This window comes from Manis javanica, chromosome 1 (genome assembly GCF_040802235.1).
Source record: "Manis javanica isolate MJ-LG chromosome 1, MJ_LKY, whole genome shotgun sequence".
NCBI classification, from domain to species: domain Eukaryota; kingdom Metazoa; phylum Chordata; class Mammalia; order Pholidota; family Manidae; genus Manis; species Manis javanica.
In genome coordinates this window covers 62,995,958-63,015,854 of record NC_133156.1, presented here as the reverse complement: position 1 = coordinate 63,015,854, position 19,897 = coordinate 62,995,958, and the positions used below count along the sequence as shown (strand labels likewise).

Here is a 19,897-nt window from a genome sequence, read left to right as displayed (position 1 = left end):
TTCCTAGCAGAAGAAACACCCGATACATGTTGTATGAATGAATACAAAATGCATAAATGTGAATTAACTATGACGGTACATTGTGCCTCTGTATTTATCACACCTGTTGCATACCGCCTTGTCATCACAGGTATGCGCTGTTAACCCTACTAGATTCCAGGAATTTACCTACTTAACTCCATGTGGCCCACAGGGCCTCCTTGCCTGTCGGTAGGCATTCTATAAATAAAATACTAATTGATTGAATGAAATGGCAACAGCTAATTAAAGCAAAGAATTATTTGTATCTAGAATCTTTTAGGAAAAAGATTTTAATGTCCATTTTATATGTCAAGATTTATACCAGTTCTTGGAACTCCTGGTTTAAATCAATTACTGACAAGGTAACTTAGTTTTAGGACTAAAATTGCATAAGAAAATCATTGTCTGAGTGCTGGCAGCCACTGTCTTTTTCTCCTCCTGAAAATGTTTCTGACTTTATGATTTTTCTCTATATATAGACACCAATTTGCTAAACTTCAGTTAACTGTGGCAGTAAGAATTTTCATTTCAGATCTATAAAAATTTCACTTAGATGTTAAATAATTTGTTTATTCCTATTCAGAACTCCTTGGATAGTAATTGATTTAAATTTGATCTGGTGCTTTTATAATTCTATATTGGTTAAATTTCTCTTTTGCTCAACTGTAGATTCTTGGGCTCCAATCAGTAATTCTTTTAAATAAAAACCGAACTAGAGAAGAGAAAATGCATTTTAATTTCTAGTGAAATTGATTAAAAAGACATTTGACTAAGAAATGTTACATAACTTAAATTTTCTGGAAAGTGTTTATATTTTCAACTCAGACTCTAACATCTAAAATGTATGTGGTAGAAGCTGAGGTGGGAGACACGCACTGGGCAAGCAGGCATCTGAGTGGGAAGCCCTGAGCCTGCCGGAGCCTCATGAGAAACTCCTAGATGGTGAATGGAAGTGAGCCCTGTTCCCCAGAGTGTTCTGCAGTGAGAATAGGGCTGGAATGATAATTGCTGTGTGAAGTAGAGATGCCCAGTGGAAGATTGTGGCTGGCAAGGTTGACCATCCTCCATGGAAATGATACTCAAGGGACAAAAGAAACTGATAGAAAGGAATGGTCTCTTTGGCTTTGACTCTTACTCTTTATCCCCTTTCTTTTGGTGACTAGTATAGTAAAGGGAGCATAGTGAAGGAATCAGAAAGGCTGGAAGTGTTCCAAGGTTCCAGTTGTGTCATTTTACCCCTGGATACTAGTTCTGTACATGTAAGGAAGAGAAGTTGGGAGAGATGAAATGAAAAACTCAGATGCTAACTGGGCTCAAGAGAGTGGTGGCTCAAAAGAGGCTGGTAAGGTTAAGGGCAAATGCTTAAGGTGACCAGAGAGACCGTGGGGAAAACAAGGACACATATCCCACCCAGGAGTCACAGCTCAGTTCCAGGCGATTGTTCCCACGTAGGAATGCAGGGGCCCAAGGTGACCACATATATACAGTGTGTTGGGTAAAAAAAATAGTTACCTGTTTTGGAGAGTTTTTGCTGTTGACAATTTTAATGTAAAATCTCCTGGATTTTTTGAGAGCTGAAAAATAAACAACTTTTTAATACCATGCAGACTGACCAAAATATCTATATAGGCAAATTTGGCCCACAGACCTCCACTCTATAGACCATCAGCTCTGTGTAAAATGATATTTATCTCTAAATCTTACAATTCAGTATATTTTCATTCATTATCTCTTCTCCTCCCTTTGTCTTTTTTATCCCATCCTTCTTCCTTACAGTATTTTTGTCTCATTTATTTATATTGCATTTGCTTGTGAAATTAAGCAGATTAAGTTCAAGAAACATTTATCAAGTTCCCACCATGTGTCAGGTCATACCAAAGATGACTAAAAAATGATTTCTTACTATCTTGCATAATTTAGCAAGTTTTGGTGTAGATGAAATGGAAACGTTTGATGTTTAGGGATCAGTTAATTCAAGCAGGTTTAATGAAGGGCACCAAGGAGCCTGGCAAGAAGTTCCTACTTAATGAAATAAAGGCTGGAACTCAGGGGAGATTTCAACTTGGTATGGTTGGGATCAGAATATGCAGGAAACTTTTTAATTAAATGCAGGGTGCAAGGAGAAAGCTAGACTTGTACTGAAGTCTTGCCAATATTCAACCAACAAGAAGCCAAATAATGTTCATAGTAATATTGCTACAAGACTAGGAATTCAGGTACAGCTTAAACAAACATGTAAAATTTCCTATGGCAAACATGATGGGTTTATCATAAGTGTTATCGTTAAAAGATTACCTTTCTAGGAGATTAATCAAAATAGTGATAGTTTAATAGTTAAATATCTTGTTGAGCCCCTAGTTGCTATAATAATGTAAGTGTATGAATGACAGAACCTTACATGAGACCTTTTCCTGCTGGCCTGGCCAGCCTCCAGCAGTGTTATTTGTTCATGGTGCCCCATGGTGCTGAACCACAACTCTTTTATAAACCTCTCTTTCTTATCTTGCTTAGGACAGTAAATGGTACCGTTCTTAAATTCTGAAGTCTCATTATGACATAGTTTCCTTTTACAAGACTTCCCATTAAAATGTTTTTGAGTCTGAATCTTGCTTTTTAAAAAGGTCTAAAACTAAAGGGTTTTTAATCTAAAAGTTAAAGGGTAAGGCTTATACTTTTAATTCCAAAGTGAGTTCTGTTTCTTCTAGAAGGTTGGGAGGATGTCTGGGTGGTGGTTCCCAGCATAGGTCCACTGAGCAGTGTGGGACTTACTATGTGAGATTCACCTGGGGGGTGCTTTATATTTCACCTTCCCAGAGCCTCACCCCTGGAGATTCTGATTCAGTAGATTTGGGTTAGGACCCAGGGTCTAAATTTTTTTAAAGCTCCCTAAATCATTCTGACATATAGTCAACTTGAGGGAAGCATTGAGGGTCAGGAAAACTGATTTGGGTTTGGGGGAATGGTAACTAGGCACATGCTGCTTCTAAGGTATCAATACAAGAAGGAGCCACCTGCTCCCTGGAGGGTCCACAGGCTCCTTCAAGAGCACAGAACAAAGCCAGAGAGCTTCTTGTCAGTGTTTCTTGACCTAGAATGGACTTAATACCTCCTGAATCTGAGAAGGCGGTGTTTTCCTTTCCATTAGAATCTTTTATCTTTTTCCCTCCAAGGTGGTTTTGTCAGCCGTCTATGGAGTCCTTTGATCTTGGAATGCATTTAAAGTGTCTTGTTGAAAGTGTTCCTTTTCTATTCATATTATTCACAGTTGCATTAGATTTTAGTATTGTTGGAAAATATTATTTTATATATGCTTTATTTAATCTTTCCTTTAAAAAAGAATGTGGAATGGATACACTTTTTTAATAACTCTTTCAGACCCAATGCTTTATATGAGTATATTAATATTGCAGTGTCCCCTTGCTGCCTTGAAATTTTTTTTGCTCCTTCTCCGTGGTCTGAATGTAATGACATCTACAGTTCAGTGCTGGCAAGATGCTTGTCACTCTTTGCTAACACCCTCTGTTCAATGCTAATCTGACATTCTGAATTTTAAGCTCTGCATCTTTTTTAAAGCCTGCCTTTTCACACAGATAAGTAGCCAAACACTTTTATTTGAGTCTTGTATTACAAGAAGGATGGAAAATCAGAAGATGCCAGTGAAATAGTGATTTTAAAAAATAAGATACAAAATTAAATTTGCTCCAAATGTTGCTGGTGATCAAAAGACCTTCCTACTAAGGGGGAACCCTTCTACACTGTTGGTGGGAATGTAAATGACTTCAGCCATTGTGGAGAGCAATGTGGAGGTTCCTCAAAAAATTAAAAATAGAAATACCATTTGACCCGAGAATTCCACTCCTAGGAATTTACCAAAAGAAAACAAGATCCCTGATTCTAAAGACATATGCACCCCTATGTTTATTGCAGCACTATTTGCAATAGCCAAGATATAGAAACAACCTAAGTGTCCATAAGTAGATGAATGGATAAACAAGATGTGGTACGTACACACAATGGAATATTATTCAGCCATAAGAACAAAACAAAGCCTACCATTTGCTACAACATGGATGGAGCTAGAAGGTATTATGCTCAGTGAAATAAGCCAGGTGGAGAAAGACAAGTACCAAATGATTTTACTCATATGTGGAGTATAAGAACAAAGCAAAAACTGAAGGAACAAAACAGCAGCAGAATCACAGATCCCAAGAAGGGACTAGTGGTTACCAAAAGGAAGTGGTTTGAAAGGGTTGGTGGGGAGGGAGGGAGATGGGGATTAAGGGTCATTATGATCAGCACACATAATGTAGGGGGATCACAGGGAAGGCAATACTGCAGAGGGAAAACAAACAGTGACTCTATAGCCTCTTACTATGCTGATGGACAGCGACTGCAATGGGGTGGGGGGGACTTGATAATATGAGTAAATGTTGTAACCACATGTTGCTCATGTGAGATCTCCATAAGATCTTATATCAATGATACCTTAATAAAAAAAGAAAATAAATAAGGTATTACGCACCTGACATTTAAAAAAAAAAACCTTTCTACATAAGTTATTTTCTCTTAGTGCTCTTCTGTGTCTGCTTTTATCCCTTAGGCCTTACTGGTTAAGGTTTTAGGTAGTCATTGGTTTAATTAACTGTGTATGTCATCTACCATATGTACATCCCCAGCCCTGGTACACTTGTTTAATGTTTGAACGTGCTGATATGCTTGTCCATAATTATACACCATAGCAAAGACTAAAATATTTTTTAATTATACTGAATAAGTGTAAATGTGTGATAACTATTCTATAACATACATAACAGTTCCTGTTTTTGGAGTAAACTAGAGTGAAGCAACTCAATTATTTATAAAACTTAAAAACTTAATTTCAGTTAAGTGTATAAATGAAACCAGGAGAGCAAGAAAACTTGAAGGAAAAGAGATAACATTTGATGATGTGTAAGATATGTGAACAACCCAACCTCTGTACTTTAAGAGTTTTGTAGTAGGTTGAGAAAGTGTTTCCATAAAAATGTATACCTTGTCCTGAAAGGTTTGTGGAAAATGTTGTCATGACTTTCAGTATTAAAGTAATGGAAAAGAGATATTTCTAAACATATGAATATTTAATTTAGGACTCTGTTCATTTTCTTGGATTGCTTAGAACTGAACTTGCTAATCTATGCATTTTCTAAGACTGTTATTTATAAGATACAATATCCCAAAGTACTTATATATTTTTATATTTCTTTTTTATTTGAATTCTGTCAAGCAATTCAACTAATATCATAAGAACTGCAAATATAACTCTTAAGCATTTTTTTTTTCTTGATAGGAAGAAGAAAAGAAGCCAGTCAGTTATCCTTCCCTCCTTAGCCACATAACTTCTTCTTTCTTGAATCATCCAGTCTTCTCAATGACAGAAAAGATCCCCACACCCACCCTTCAGCTGCTGGGTGAATTCTCTCCATTACTGTCATCTCTGCCTTGTGACATTCATCTGGTTAATCTGAGGACAATACAATCAAAGGTATATCCCCAAAATTACTTTTTGTAATATACTTGATAGAAGGGAGTGAGAAGAAAAAATTAATGTAAGATTTACTATGTTTTGAGGAATGATTAAGAGGACTTCACCTTTTGGCAAAATCATTATACATTTAAATTGACTATTGCTGTGTAGTTTACAGCATATCCTTTACTAATTTATTTTATTCTCAGAAAAGTTGTGTGTAGTAGGCAGGTCAGGAAGGATCATTTCTTTATATACTGGGAAGCTAAAGCTGGTCTGAGGTCACATATCAGTAGGTGGAAAAACCACCACCACCAAACACTGCGCCTCAGATTGCCACCTCCAGGCAAAGATGGTAGAGGACATCAACAAGGGCTTCTGCGGAGCATAGCAACCACTGTTCCTTGTCTTAGCCTCACTTTTACGTGACTCCATCCCAAGGTTGTTTGAAAGGGTTTTCTGGAAGTAGCTCTAGCTGACTAAAGTCAGTGAGTGTAGGGTTTATCCTCTATAATCCAAGACTGGCACTTTTTCTAATACCACCTCTTTTCTGTGGTTCTTTGCCCCTTTCATTCTTCCTGCTATCTTCCTGTCATATAAATCTAATCACTCCCTAGATTAAAAATCCATTTCCTACCAAATTGTTTTAGCCCCTTGAGCATTCAGGCCCTCTACAGTCTGGCCTCCAGTCACTTGGCCAGCTGGCTTCGCATTGCTCTTCTCACCTTTGGACAGGTGGACCACCTTCCACTACCTGTGGCTGAGTGACAGTTGATGCAGCTCCCCTAGAAACAATGGGGTTGATGTCAGATAATGCCTGCTTTGAGTCTCTTGTGAGACACCAATGAAATATTGCTGGGAAAGCCCTTTGAAAACAGAAGTTCTGTGTAAATATACATTGTTATCCTGATGGTGCTTACAGTACATGCCATCTCAGGTACACACTGGGGTTTTAGCAGAGGGCTAAATAGAAAGCAGTTTAACAATTTGACCAGGAAGATAAATACCAAGATGTTAATGCTTAACAGTAACTACCATGCTGGCACATGATCAGAACTGAATATTTGGGGCTGTTTTGCATTATTATATCAATTGGTGCCAGTTTCTATGTTAGTCTTTGACTCTTAGCACATATTTTCTAACAGTTGTTTAAAAGCACCTTAGTAATCCAAGGGAATTGATCTGCTGTTCAAAATCTCTTCTTTAAAGAATTGCTCTCTGTCCTCTAACCTCTGGTAATAGAAAAATAATCATTGAAGTAAGCTGATGTAGGTAATTGATTAAAAGGTGTCAAGTGTAATTCCATGGTTATACTGAAAGAAAGACAGTAATGACTCAATGAATAAATCCAGAAATCAGAACTAAACACTTTGGATTGTGTTCCTGGTTTTGTGTGCTGGTAGCCCCCAGCATACTATATGAGTTGTTCATTTGGAGATTGCACTGTTTTTTCCCCATTCAAATAATGTCAACATAGAGGTTGGGGTCCAAGTAAGAACATAAGTCTATGGTTGTCTGTATCCATGGTTAGCAGTTTCCTAACCATCACCTCTGTATTAGCATGAGAAATGGGCTGAGGACCACCTTGACCACAAGGGCACATTTCTTCTACTTGCTTTCCTCCATCAGTAGCTTGTTGGAGGGCTCTCCTGCTTGCCCAGGGCACTGTCTGCAGGTTCTTCAGTTCCAGAGCTCAGCTCATGTCTCTGACTCCTCATGGAGGAAGGGGTAATGGGCTCAAGCAACAGTGAGAAAGGTGTGGGGCTGGAGGTGTGCTGACCCACGGAGGTGGTTCAGCATTTCCAACAGCCATACTCAGAATTCACTGCATCAGATCACACTGGGCACATTTTAAAATAGAAACTTTTACAAATTTCCCCATCTCTGAGATTCTGATTGTGTGGTCGAGGGTGGAGAGCCTAGGAATTAGTAATTTTTTAAAGGTCTGCTCATGATTCTAGAAATTACAGTTATATCAATTTACCAAATTGGGAAAGTAAGGGTTACCCAACAGAAAATGGCAGAATCGGGACCCACATACAGGTCTACTGAATCTGAGAACTGTACATGGCCTCAGAGGGTAGTATTCAACTTTTTAAGAGTTGCTAAATCTGTTCCTCAAAGTCCAGTTTTTCAGGAGTTCTATATTGGTAGGTGAGTTTATGTTTTCATTAAGCATACCTTGTTTTTCTACTTTTACATATGCTTTTGGAAAAAATTAATTCTATTTCACATATCTAGTCAGATGAAGAAGGGAATAAATGTCTCTTGAAACCCTGCCCAGGCTAGGAATCTCGCTGTCAGCCTTCTCTGTATCACCTCTTTTCCTGTACTATCAAGAGCCCGAGATAGTAACAAGAAGCTTCAGTGGGGTTTGGAAACTGGGGAACAGGAACACATGCAAGTTCATTAAATGGGAAAAGCATGGCTTCAGGAAGGGGTATTGATTAAGGGAGAAGGGAATCTTGGTAGAGGGGATTTGGGGAGAATCTCAGAGAGGGACAGTCATGGGTCCGGGTTCTGGAGGCTAGAATGACAGGTCAGCCTGCAGTGCTGACATGCCAGGGACAAGGAGGGCCTGGACTCAGCTGTCCCACTAAGCTTCCTGGAACCATTCTGCCTTGATGTTTTGAAACAATGATATGTAGTTCAACTTTTTCCCCCCAGATTATTTCCACTGCTTTTATGTTGATATGTTTTTATTTAATTTATTTACATATGTGTATTCTATATCTACCTCTATATATTAGATTTAACTCTTCATTCTCTATGGAATTTATTTTCATTTGTGCATAACTATTTCTTGCACATACTATTTCATTTCAACTATTTCATTACAACATCACATTTATTGAATAAGACTTTATACACTTGTTTATACCACCTCCTTCTTTTCTTATATGAGGCAGTTTAAGGTTTTTGCTTAATTTTGCCTTTCTCATAAAAATTGATTGATACTTTATTAATTTCCTTAGCTTCTGGAAAGGTGAAGATTGTGGAAAAAAATCTTTGTTGTACATACCTAAGAACAACCATTCACCTTCCCCTTTCTTTCTGTTATCTTTTTGATCAAAGCAGAATGACTCTATTGGACATTTTAATGAATGCCCTGGAAAATGCATTTCTACTGGTTATTTCTTGTCTCTGGACTGTAACACAATGTGCAATTTGCTAACCTCTCCAGTTGCCTTACTGCACTAAAGGGTGAGGGTTTTGTGAGGCATTCTCAAGGAATCTGAGCAGGTTGGAGAAATTTTCCCACCAGGTTTAGCCATGCCTTAGTCTCCATACACTTTAGACATTCTCTGAGGAGGGTGGGGACACACTCATCTTGGAGAATTGGGTCAAAGTTATGACTCCTCTCTCCCTCAGAAAAAATGTGTATACACAAAATGTTGTCTATACTTCCCAGAAGTTTACTGATTTGTGACCCTCACGTTATTAATCTGTGGGTATAAGACAGGAATAGCACAGCTCTCACATCTGAGTTCTCATCCTCTTCACCAGAGGAACATTTACCTGTTCCTTTTCTTAGGGGAGACTGCCATATGCATATATAATTTTCAGAATGCCCTTTAATCCTGTTTAAAATGGGATGGATGGATAGGTGGGCAAGTTGTGAATGGATAGAAATTACAATTTCTAAGCCTTACTTTCTGAATTCATATGTGTTTGGATAAATCATGGTTTTAGCTATGCTGGAACCATTGATTCAAAACTCCCTTTTTCTAGCCTCAAATCAGATGGTGATCTTTAGTTTATAGCCTTTTGTTATATTATGTCAAAGTAGTCCTCCTCTTTCCCCTCCTACCAGGTATTTCTAAGTGCCGGCTCATAGCCAGAGCAAAGCCAGGAGAATGAAGCTGTTAAAAGCACAGATTTTGAAGTCAGACGGCCTGGGGTTGAGTGCAACCCCTCTGCAGGCCACGTGACTTAGAGCAAGTCACTTGATTCTCTGAGTCCCACTTTCCTCACTGGTGCCATGGCAATGGTCACAGTCTCCGCCTTAGAGATGTCCTGGGAATTAAGTGAGCTGATGTTTGTAAAGCATTTAGGACACTCTGGCACATGGTCAGCCCTGAGCACTTGTCAAATAAAGATTCTCAACTGTCATTATGACCAATAATGAAGTGAAAATGTCAGCACTTCCCTTGTAAATGGGACATGGTTGAAATTTATTGCGAAAGTAATGATGTCACTTTGACTTGCATTCCTTATATACTTTTGGGAAAATCTGAGGAATTATCAATGACAGCATACCTAATTGTCTATCTGCCTGCCAGGCATTAAGCTAAGTGCTTTACATGAGCCTTACTCAATTCTCACAATAATACCGTGAAGGCAGGCAGTTTTCGTCCCCCATCTTATAGAAGAGGAAACTAGCTGGCCCAGAGATGGTGGGTAACTTTCTCAGGTCACACAGTCAGTAAATGGTGGTACAAAGGCACACCTAGCATGTCTGACTACTGATCCCTACCCAGGACCTTACTCTGCTCTTGCATGTAAACAAAAGCAGAATGATCGTGCCGTAAATGCTGGGGAATACACTGCCTATGTTCCTCTTGTCTACTCAGCAGTAATAGGACACCCTTAGAAGGACACTGACCATTGGTGGGAAAGATCATGAAAGGCTAACTTTGGGTCACTGGTGATCATTGTTATTTTAGTATGTGAGACAATGCTTTGTGGTAAGGATGTTCCTGTACATTTAAATAGAGTAACACAAATGTGTGTATCCCTTCAACTGTTGCAAAGGTGGCTGTGAGGTGGAATGAGTTCATCCATGAAAAGCATTCTGCACAGGGTGCGAAGCATTAGCGTCAGTTACTCCTCTTGTCACTGTGGTTGGCTCCAAGTCCTCAAAGGGGCCCTTCACAGCTCTAACCTAGTTCCCTGAATTTTCATAAGTTAAAGTGATATACTCAAAGTCATGTAACTGGTTCATGGTGGAACCAAACTGGCCTCAGATCCAGCTCTCTCTAAGCCCCGTGGCTTCGTTCTGCAGGCCAGATCTTCCCCCATGCTCCACCCCACTGCCTGAGAAGCCTCACAGGCTCTGCTTAGGCTGGAAGCTGCATGTTGGTTAGCCCCTGAGATGCATTCTGCAATGGATTTTCCGTGTGACTTTGGAACACCTGAGCTCTCCTGCAGGGATTCTGCTCCATTTGTAATCAGAACTGGATTTGAAGCCCACATAATTTGAAGACACTCTATTTGGAGCTCACCTAGCACAGTGCTTGGCAGAATTTCAAAACTTGTAAATTTTCTTCCCCAAACCCTCCCCTTCTTTTCTGAGGTCCAGGCATTTATTACTAATGCATTAATGAATATAAAAACAGTTCTTTCAAAATCTGCTGACTCTCCTGGAGCATACAGTGTGACAACTTGAAAGTATCTGTTTTCCTGCATGCATATTCAAGTTAAATTCACAGTTTCCCTACTTTGAAAAACAGTTTTCTTGGAAATAAAATGACTAGACAGACTTTGAGACTGAAAAACTGCTGCTTTGCCTCAGGTATTTTTGCTTGAAAATTGATACTTTCATGAATATTTGATTTTTAAAAACTTGGACAAGATGATTGCTATTTTGGTTGGTGTTCTAGTCCTAACAAAAGCAATGCAGCTTACACTTTTAGAGAAAGTGTAGCTTTTTTCCATCAATGAAAATTAATTTTTGAGTTTAATATCAACTTCTGTTATCATTTGTTTAAGTCTGTTCTGTAATTCAGTGGCAGGGTTCCAAGGGTGTTCCCCTCCCCACTTGTTTTGGTGCTTTCAGGCCACTGAAGGCCTTGCATATCCATTATTCCAAGAGCAAATGTGTCAGGGGAATTTTAGGAAAGCCTGCTACCAAGTGGTTTTGTAAGGGTGATCTAGTGCGTTAAAATGACCAAGTGCTTTAGGTTAATAGTGATTAAGTACCTTTAAAAGAGTCTCATTAACAGAACATCTAATCTGTGAATCTGAATTGAGATTTTATGAGTTTGATGTAGAATTGTAGACACGTAATTTGGAGGTTCCCTAATGCCTTAGCTATGAAGTTATGATGTTAGTAATGGAAATTCATGAGTAAGAAGTTCATAGCTAACATATACTGAGGACTTCCTATGCTCCAGACATCAGACTAAGTCCTTATTACTCCATTTCATTTCATCTCTATTTTGTGATAAAGGAAAACCCAGTTTTGCTAAAAATTGCTGAGCTACAATCCAGATCTAAGGCTGTCTAACTCCCAGCCGAGGTTCTGATCACTCATTTCTACAGCTTCTGCACAAGTACCTTCTCTCCTAGAAGCTAAGCTACCTCATGTAGTGTTTTCTTTGGGTTGACCTCCACTGTCACTTCTTGAAGGAAGCAGACATGCCTCAGCTCCATTTGTAGATGAGAAAACTGATACTTGGGAGGAATAAACGACTATTGCAAAGTTCCACAGTTGGCATGTGATAGCCATGTTATTCCTTTTGTTATTCTAGAGATCTTATGTATATAGTAAATGAGGGAGTTTCTTCTGTGCTCTTTTTGTGCTATTTGGGACTGAAATTTATTGAATTTCATTAGAAATCTTTATCATATGACTTAAGCTTGCTGTGTTTATCATGTGGTCCTATGATGATTCAAGATTCCTTAAATGACTTTTTTTCTCTCCCTGCAAACAAAATTTTAGCAGTACCACTGCAAAATACCAGTAAGAAATGTCAGGAAATAGGTTATTCCAGCCAAGAATTTGAGGTGAGGACAGCTTTAAATTGTTGAGGCACATTAAAATCAAATCAGTGGTGAGAATGCTGGTGGCCCTTCAGGAAGGATGTTTTTGTAGCACATCAGAAAGTCTTAACTCCTAGTGAGAATGATCAAGACCTTGGGCACGTTCATATCTATGGTCACAGAAGAGAATAAAAAGATCATTTCATCACTGTGCCAGTGCTGAACTCCTCGACCCTCCTTTAACTAACTCCATTTCTCAATTTTTCAAGGATTTTAAATTTATTTTGCTTGTTACCATAAAATCTTCCCACTTTAGGACATGTTAAATTGATTAAGATAGTTGTAATTTCAAATACTCAAAGAGCTGAACTATTCATGGCATCCTTATGTACATGGATGCAAAAAATTTTACTCTAAGAAAGTATATGCTGATCCCTGTAGCTGACTTTGCCATGTTTAGTATTTTTCCTTTTACTTGCACAAGAAAAGCTTCTGTAATGTGAATTTAAATGATACATCAAGCTAATAAATGTGGCTGGCCTAGCAAGTGATAAGCATAACTAATTTCCACTTAAATGTCTCTTATAGAAAAATAATGAACCAATGCATTATGATTAAAAATGTTAATGCAGTTAGCAAAAATCAGTATTCAAAAAAGAAGCATGTTTCAGGTTTAAAATGGATGATCCATCATTCAGTGACCAGATAAGGACTAAGTTCCTGTATGCTTTATTCAACTGATGCATATATTAAAAATAAATAAATATGAAGGAAAGCTTTATTTGAAGAAAGTTTGATAAAACAGTATGTAATACGTGGACCAAAGAAACCCAAGTCCTCAAGGACTGTGGAGGAAACTGAGGCATGAGGTATCTTAACAAGGAACCTTAGAACATATCACCTGATGCCTCAGGGGTTGGGGATGGGTAGCAGGTGGATGTGTGTAGTGAACATGGAACTTGAGGAGGAATAAATTTGCCTGACTTCACTGGCAAATAAAATGAGAATTTATAGTCTGAGGATGCTGACTTCCAGACAGTGGATCGTGCAGTAGTGCCAGTATTTGCTTTAATGGCTCCCTGGCTTGTTTGTGTTCTGCTCATTTGCAGGTGGACGGCAGACATTCCGAGGAGGCAGCCTTGATCCTCCACAGGAGGGGGTTTGATTGCCGCTTCTCTAGCAGAGACACGGGGTTGCTTTGCACCACTACCCAGGGAAAGGTGAGCCAGAAGGTTTTCTTTGCTTGTCGAGTTAGTGTGCTTTGAAATCCTTACTTTCTGCAAGCAATTCTGACAAGGTAATGTTGCACTGACTCTTCACACTCACTCCTTTCAGCTGCAAATTAATTCAAATCCCCCCATCTTAAGAAATCACGTGCTCACCCCGAGCCTCCTGTCCATGTGGGCATCGATATGCAAAGCCAGAACATTGGCACACTTGAAGACGGTGTTCTCATCCATTCCTAGACCTTCCATTTCCAACCTACAGAGCATCTTCCTGCCTTCCCACTCATCCACCCTCCTCTCTCAGACAGGCTCATGGATGAGCTAGTTTCCCGACAGCAGACCCGAGTCCTGCAGGGGCCAAGGCAAGTTCTATAACACCCAGAGGGGCCTGGGTCGGGGGGAATAATAATGGAAGCAGTGAGACAGTGGTGGCCCATGCAGTCATTGACCCACAGCCCCAAGCCAGCGGGATTTAGCGCTACTCAGTTGTTTTCCCGAGGGAAAAATGCAAATCTAGATTTTCCGATTAAGCCAGATTTGCATATGTGCAGGCCAAACAGATCCTCAGACTGACCTCTGCTTGCTGGCTACCCGTTTTTCATCCTTCCTCAAGTTGGTCATGGTCAAACCTGCAGGCCTCTTCCGGGAAGGAAACGAACTCCCAGTCTTCTCTCGCTCTGAACAGGCTGCAGTTCAGAGAAGGCAGTCGGGCTGGTTCTAGCGCTCAGTCATGTCTGTCCCAGTGAGCAGTTCGGCCGACCCTCCTCTTCTCCAAAGCCTCAGAGACACTGCAGAGCAGGCTCAAGGGATCTGGTTTCAACCCTGCAGGTTAGCATGTTCATGGGATCTAAAGAGAAAAGAAAATATGATAGGGGCCTACATCTACTTAGCTAGATAGGCTTCTACATTTCTTTTACCTCACCTGCATGGAGTTGGTCCTAACAGCACTACTGTTCTTACATTTTCATTATACTTGTTCTCTTCCTTATTACTGATGATCTGAGTTTACTTGGTTGTGAGCACCTGTACTCTTACATTAAGGCATTGAGCCTTAAGGGGGTTATATGATCCAGGGAGACTTATTAGGATACCCGCCAGGATTAGAGTAGTATTTTCTGAGTGGCCTCCTCCGCTATAAACAGGACACGCTGACACGGCGAGCCAGCCTTGTGGTGGTCCTCTCAGCTTTTTCACAACAGGAAGAAAACCACTATTAGAAGAAGGTGTTGACTGAAAGAGGATTTGGATATTTTTAAAGCTTGTTGGTGCATAGATGTCCTTTCTTTTACTGGAGAAGTGGTCCCTGCACGGGATAGTTCACAAGCATTGCAGAGAAAGAATGCAGAACATAGTGCATCGTCCCCTCCTCAGTACCTGTTTCCTGTGTCTCCTCCAGGGATAGATATACACTAATAGATTTTGTGTTGACTAATATGCATGGGCATATTTAATCTCCCCTTCCCACATATTTTTGTTAGAAGGGAATCTCAAACATAGGTGTTTTCACTGTTTCTTGGTACTATTTTTCACTGAATATACAGATGTGCCACTAATCTTTCTTCAGAGTTGATCTAAATATGCAATTGTTTATCATTTACTTTTAGATATTGGTCCAGAAACTTTTTAACACATTTGCTGTTACAAGTCTGATACCTTCATCATTATCCTTGCTGCATTCACCTCCAGACGCCCGAAATTTAAGTGAGATCAACTTGAGTCCCATGGAAATCAGCACATTCCGAATCCAGTTGAGGTGAACCTGGCTTTCAAATCTGGATTAGGAAGCATTGGCTTTTATACACTTCTTGGTTTGACGTGCAATAAAGAAGCACATTACTTTCGCTTCTGGCTACTGTGAAAACATGAATCTGTGATTTTTTTTTTTTAACCAGTATAGTAAGAAAAAAAAAAAAGCCATGCTATAAACCAGTTTTTTTTTTTTAAGTTCCCTTCATGAACTACCACCATCAGTATGAATTGATGCAACAAAAGAAGAAATGTCTAAAGACAAACTCTCAACAGATTGTATCTCAGGTTAAATGCTCATAACTAACTCTATCTTTGTTGGGGGTTGAGAAGAGATTGTTATAAATATTCATGTTGCTTGATCCTTCGTTAGTTTTATAAAAGTACGCATTTTTACCAAAACAGAATAAAAGGCTAGTGGGTAGTAAGTAGCTAAAGGCCAAAATGGTTGCAGTCATTCATACATATTAGAAAAATGTTGTGTGTTGAAATGTGTGGAAAAGTGCAATCTATCCGTCCTTATGCTATACATAGTTAATTTTCACACCTTTTTCTAATGTACCACTTAACCACTCCTTCTCACCCTTTCTAAGTATTTCCAGAAACACCAGATTTTGAATCATTCAGTAGTAGAAAAAGAGGCATATTTTCATTACTTGACAATGTGGGATGGGTGCAATTTATTCCATCATTGCTAAAATTCCATAGGTATTTTATTGGAAGCAGCAATTCCATAGGTACCATCACCTATTTTTGGTACCACAAGGAGTCTTTTTACACAGCTCATTTAAATACAGATGTTCTGAGAAGGGGTTTTCTATTTTAAAAATACCATATCAAGATGAATGTGCCTTATTTTTTTATAAGTCTTGTTAAATCTCGGTGTCCATATTACTGTGTGGGGAGGGAGAGGTTGCAGGGGGATTGGGAGGGGGTAGGCACTTTCTATGACACATAAATTGTATAATTTTTGCCTGACAATGCTGGCCACATTCTGATCTCTTTCATGAAACTTGTGGTGATGTTAACTCTAAACATTTTGACTATTTGAATGTACTGAGATGTCATAAAACAAAACAAGGAAGAAAAATACTGATAATTAAAATATGCTGCTGCCAGAAAGACTGCATTTTGAAGCAAAGATTCTGTAATGTGCAGAATCCACATAGTGTTTCCATTTCACAGGACTTAACCATGCTGAAGAGAGAATGCTTTAAAGTAGAGCCTGTCTTGAGCCCACTTGTAAGAAGCTCATCATGATTTATTGTACTAAAGAATGTGTGTGTTCAGTTGAATTCCAGATTTTTCTGTGTTAACCTCAAAGTGAAGTTCTAAGCCCATGTGCCATTATCATACTCTGGATAAAATTTATTTGGGATCATTGTTAACTTGACATTAAAACAAAAGCAACATTAGCAACATTTAGAACTAGCTATATTTAGTTTGAACCTAGAAAAGATTCTTTGAGTATGTACACCTTTGAAAGTTCTCTTTTGTGTTAACGAATAGATTTAGTATTATCTAACTTCAAACTTCCATTTAGCACCTGTCATTCCAACCTCTGTATAAAGGAATTAAAATCTAATTTCTCTTCCACTGTGTAGTCTGATTATCATCTGGATTTTTTTATCAAGGTACAGCTCCTAAGATTGTTATGTTAAATTCATAAACTTCTTTCGCCTTTAATAATTAAGGAAACAATACCAGTGTTGCTAAAGATATTACAAGGGAATAATTTCATGCAATAAACATGTACTGTAAGTTTCCTTCCTCATTTCAGGGGGATAAACAACTGAAAAAGGAAAAAAACACACTTCTTTTTTGTGGACATCTGCAGATGTTAGGGTCACCAGAAGCAAATTCCAGGAATAAGATCAGTATTTTCATTGCATCTCAATGTAAAACCTTCCTACGGGAGGTCACTGTGTTCTGTGGTTAAGTGGATATGCTTGATCATTCTGGATATTCTGATCAATTGAAATGAAAAATCTTGATGCAATAACAGTGGTTTTGCCACTTCTGGTTGTTGGAAATGGATCTGTCCTGTGTCAGTCGGGGTCTTCATTCATTGTGTGTGGCCACCAGCTGTTCACAGATAAAGCAGAAATTCTCTTTAACCAGCAAGTTTCTGCTTTTTATTTTTAGAATAAATCATCAGGGAAACGAAGAGAGAATGCTTTTGCTTTAGGTTGTGGTCAAGAGCTGATTAAATAATTTAGTGTCTCCGGCACATGCTACAAACTGTATGCTTCAGTTGTGGTCTCAGTGGTGTATTTGTATGCTTAGGTTTTATTCCATTTATTATGGCAGATGTTTAGTTGACCAACTAGTTCATTACTTTCTCTTTTTTTTTTTTAATTTTAATTTGAGGTTGTAACTGCAGTGTTTGAGAACTCAGCATCCTTGTTTTCTACAAATACTGATTAAAATGAAATGTTGTAAAATGTGTTGTAAAACATTGTAATTACCCTCTGTGTCTTTGTTGTACTTGTACCGAAATGTTTTCACATTCCTTTGTCTGTAAGAAAATCTCTGCTTTCTTTTTGATTATGTTGCTTACCTTGGAATCAAATAGGATTTGATATTTTTCTCTTGGAAGATTTTATATCTTTTTGGGAATATGTAATATAAGATCTCTAATAAAAGATAAATCTTATATGTGCATGGTCCTCTAGAGTAGTTCTTAAATTCTATTTTGTAAACAAGATACATGAAAACATTTTGAAGGGTGTGGTGGAGCAGTGAGGGTCTTTTCTTTGTGCCTTCATGAATTAATCACTCCCTCAGCCCAATTCTAGTTAGGAAACAGTGTTAGTTGCAGACAAGGGTGGTGATGAGTTTCTCTTCTGAGTTTGGGGTCACCTTTGAAGTTGGAGTCTAGGGACACCCCCCCTCCCAGCAGCATGGTGCATTTAGGGCCTGCTGAGCTGATTAGGAGGGGCAGATTATGGTCCTATTCCATATATTCCAGGACAAAGATGAGGAGGAGAGTAAGCCCAGATCTGAAGCAAAGTAAGCTGACACAGAAGGCGAGGTGGACTGCAAGAGGGGTCTGGAGGCACTCGGTTGGCACACGGCTCAGTGGCTCTGGGGCTTTCCTTCAAAGCCAGGAGGTAGTGGAGGGTGAAGGGCAAATACCCCAGAGGTACATATGGGTTAACCATACAAACATGGTAACTAGGAAGTTTGAATTTGTTTGCAGTAAAGGATAACATGCACTAAAGTGATAAATCAATTTATAATATGTCTATGCCAAACTGTAGAAACCTAGTGAAATAATAAAATATTAATAAAAAGTTCAACAGATAATGAAGATTGGCCCCATATTTGATTATCAGCATATCAGAATAATTTGAATATTAAAACTGGTAAAGAAAAATTAACGTAAGTGGGCATATTCACATGCCTCCTACAAACCTGTGATATGAAACCAACCAGGGGTGACAGTGACTAAATGGTTGAAAGGGTGGATCCAAGGGGAGTTGGAGGGGGACTGCCAAGGGCCATGTAAACCATGTATCAAAACAGGCAGGTGCCTGAAGAGAGGCAATGGACAAGACTCCAGTATACATCTGCTAAGAAGAAATAGTGAACTTATTGTCCCCAGTAATAACGTTCAAGGGTGGATAGCACTTCAAATACAGCTATAGCCAAGTATGAGATGCTGTCATCTAGCTCCTGGATTTGCCTTCCTCTGAATTATTCTTATGCTCAGGCAAAGACTGCACATTTGATGGCAAGATGGTTACCAGCAGACAAGACTTGCATCTAGCCAACCTAGTCACCCAGTGGACATAAAGCACTTCCACCTAATTTTTCAGTGAATGTCCTGGGAATGACATCACTGGCTGTTGTTTGACTCCTGCTAATGACTGTGGCCAGGGATAGAGTTAGGTTCGAATGAATTGTGAACAAAATAGGAGAGAAATAGTTCTCCCCCAGATCCTCCATAGAAAATGGGATTCTATAACCAGAGAAAAGGGAGTTGAATACTAAGATACTTTGAATACTAGGCAGGCAAAATGCAGAAGAAATATATTGCAGAGGAAAACCCAACGTAAAGATTTAAAGGAAGCAGTGTACCAAGTTGTAGTTTGAAGAAAGATTCCATAGAAGAGGTGGATTTGAAATAGTTCTTAAAAGAGCATTTGATTTTAACAGAGACAATATGTGTGTTCCCCATACAAAGACCAGAATGGGGAAAGACATGGTCACAGCAAGCCTAGGGAGCCAGGAATAATGTCCCCTGTCTGGAGCAGCACTGTCCAATTACACTTTCTGTGATAATGACAAGTTTCTCGTGTGCTGTCCAGTGTGGTGGCCACTAGCCACATGTGGCTCTTGAACATTTGAAATGTGGTTAGTGCAACTAAGGAACTGAACATCTTAGTTTAATTAAATCTAAATAGCAACATGTGGCCCCAGTGTTAGCGCTGGTCTGGAGCACATTGTGTGGTAAGATACTAGTAGGAAATACAACAAAATTTAAATGAAGGTCACATCATGCTGGAATCCTGCTACTGAGTGGGATCCTCAGGCCCCACCCCAGACCTGCTGAATTATAATTACATTTTAACAAGAGCCCCAGAGGATTCACATGCACAGTAAAGCACTGGCCTACAATATTTTTCAAGAACAGGGTCTCAGTCTCCTTGTCAAACTTCTCTAAATAACTCTTGACCATAACTCCTATACC

At 39.1% G+C, this 19,897-nt stretch overlaps 1 protein-coding gene across 4 annotated transcripts in view; it reads left to right on the top strand.

Moving 5' to 3' along the window:
- The window catches only part of MAN2A1 (mannosidase alpha class 2A member 1), a 184,798-nt gene extending 166,941 nt beyond the window's left edge, over positions 1–17,857 (top strand). For all 4 annotated transcript variants that reach the window (XM_037011917.2, XM_037011918.2, XM_073233104.1 and 1 more), the window contains exons 20-22: positions 5,348–5,542; positions 13,339–13,449; positions 15,060–17,857. In XM_037011917.2, the coding sequence (XP_036867812.1) occupies positions 5,348–5,542; positions 13,339–13,449; positions 15,060–15,212 (459 nt within the window). In that variant the 3' untranslated portion in view covers positions 15,213–17,857. The remainder of the gene's footprint in view (positions 1–5,347; positions 5,543–13,338; positions 13,450–15,059) is intronic.
- Positions 17,858–19,897: the final 2,040 nt, after the last annotated feature.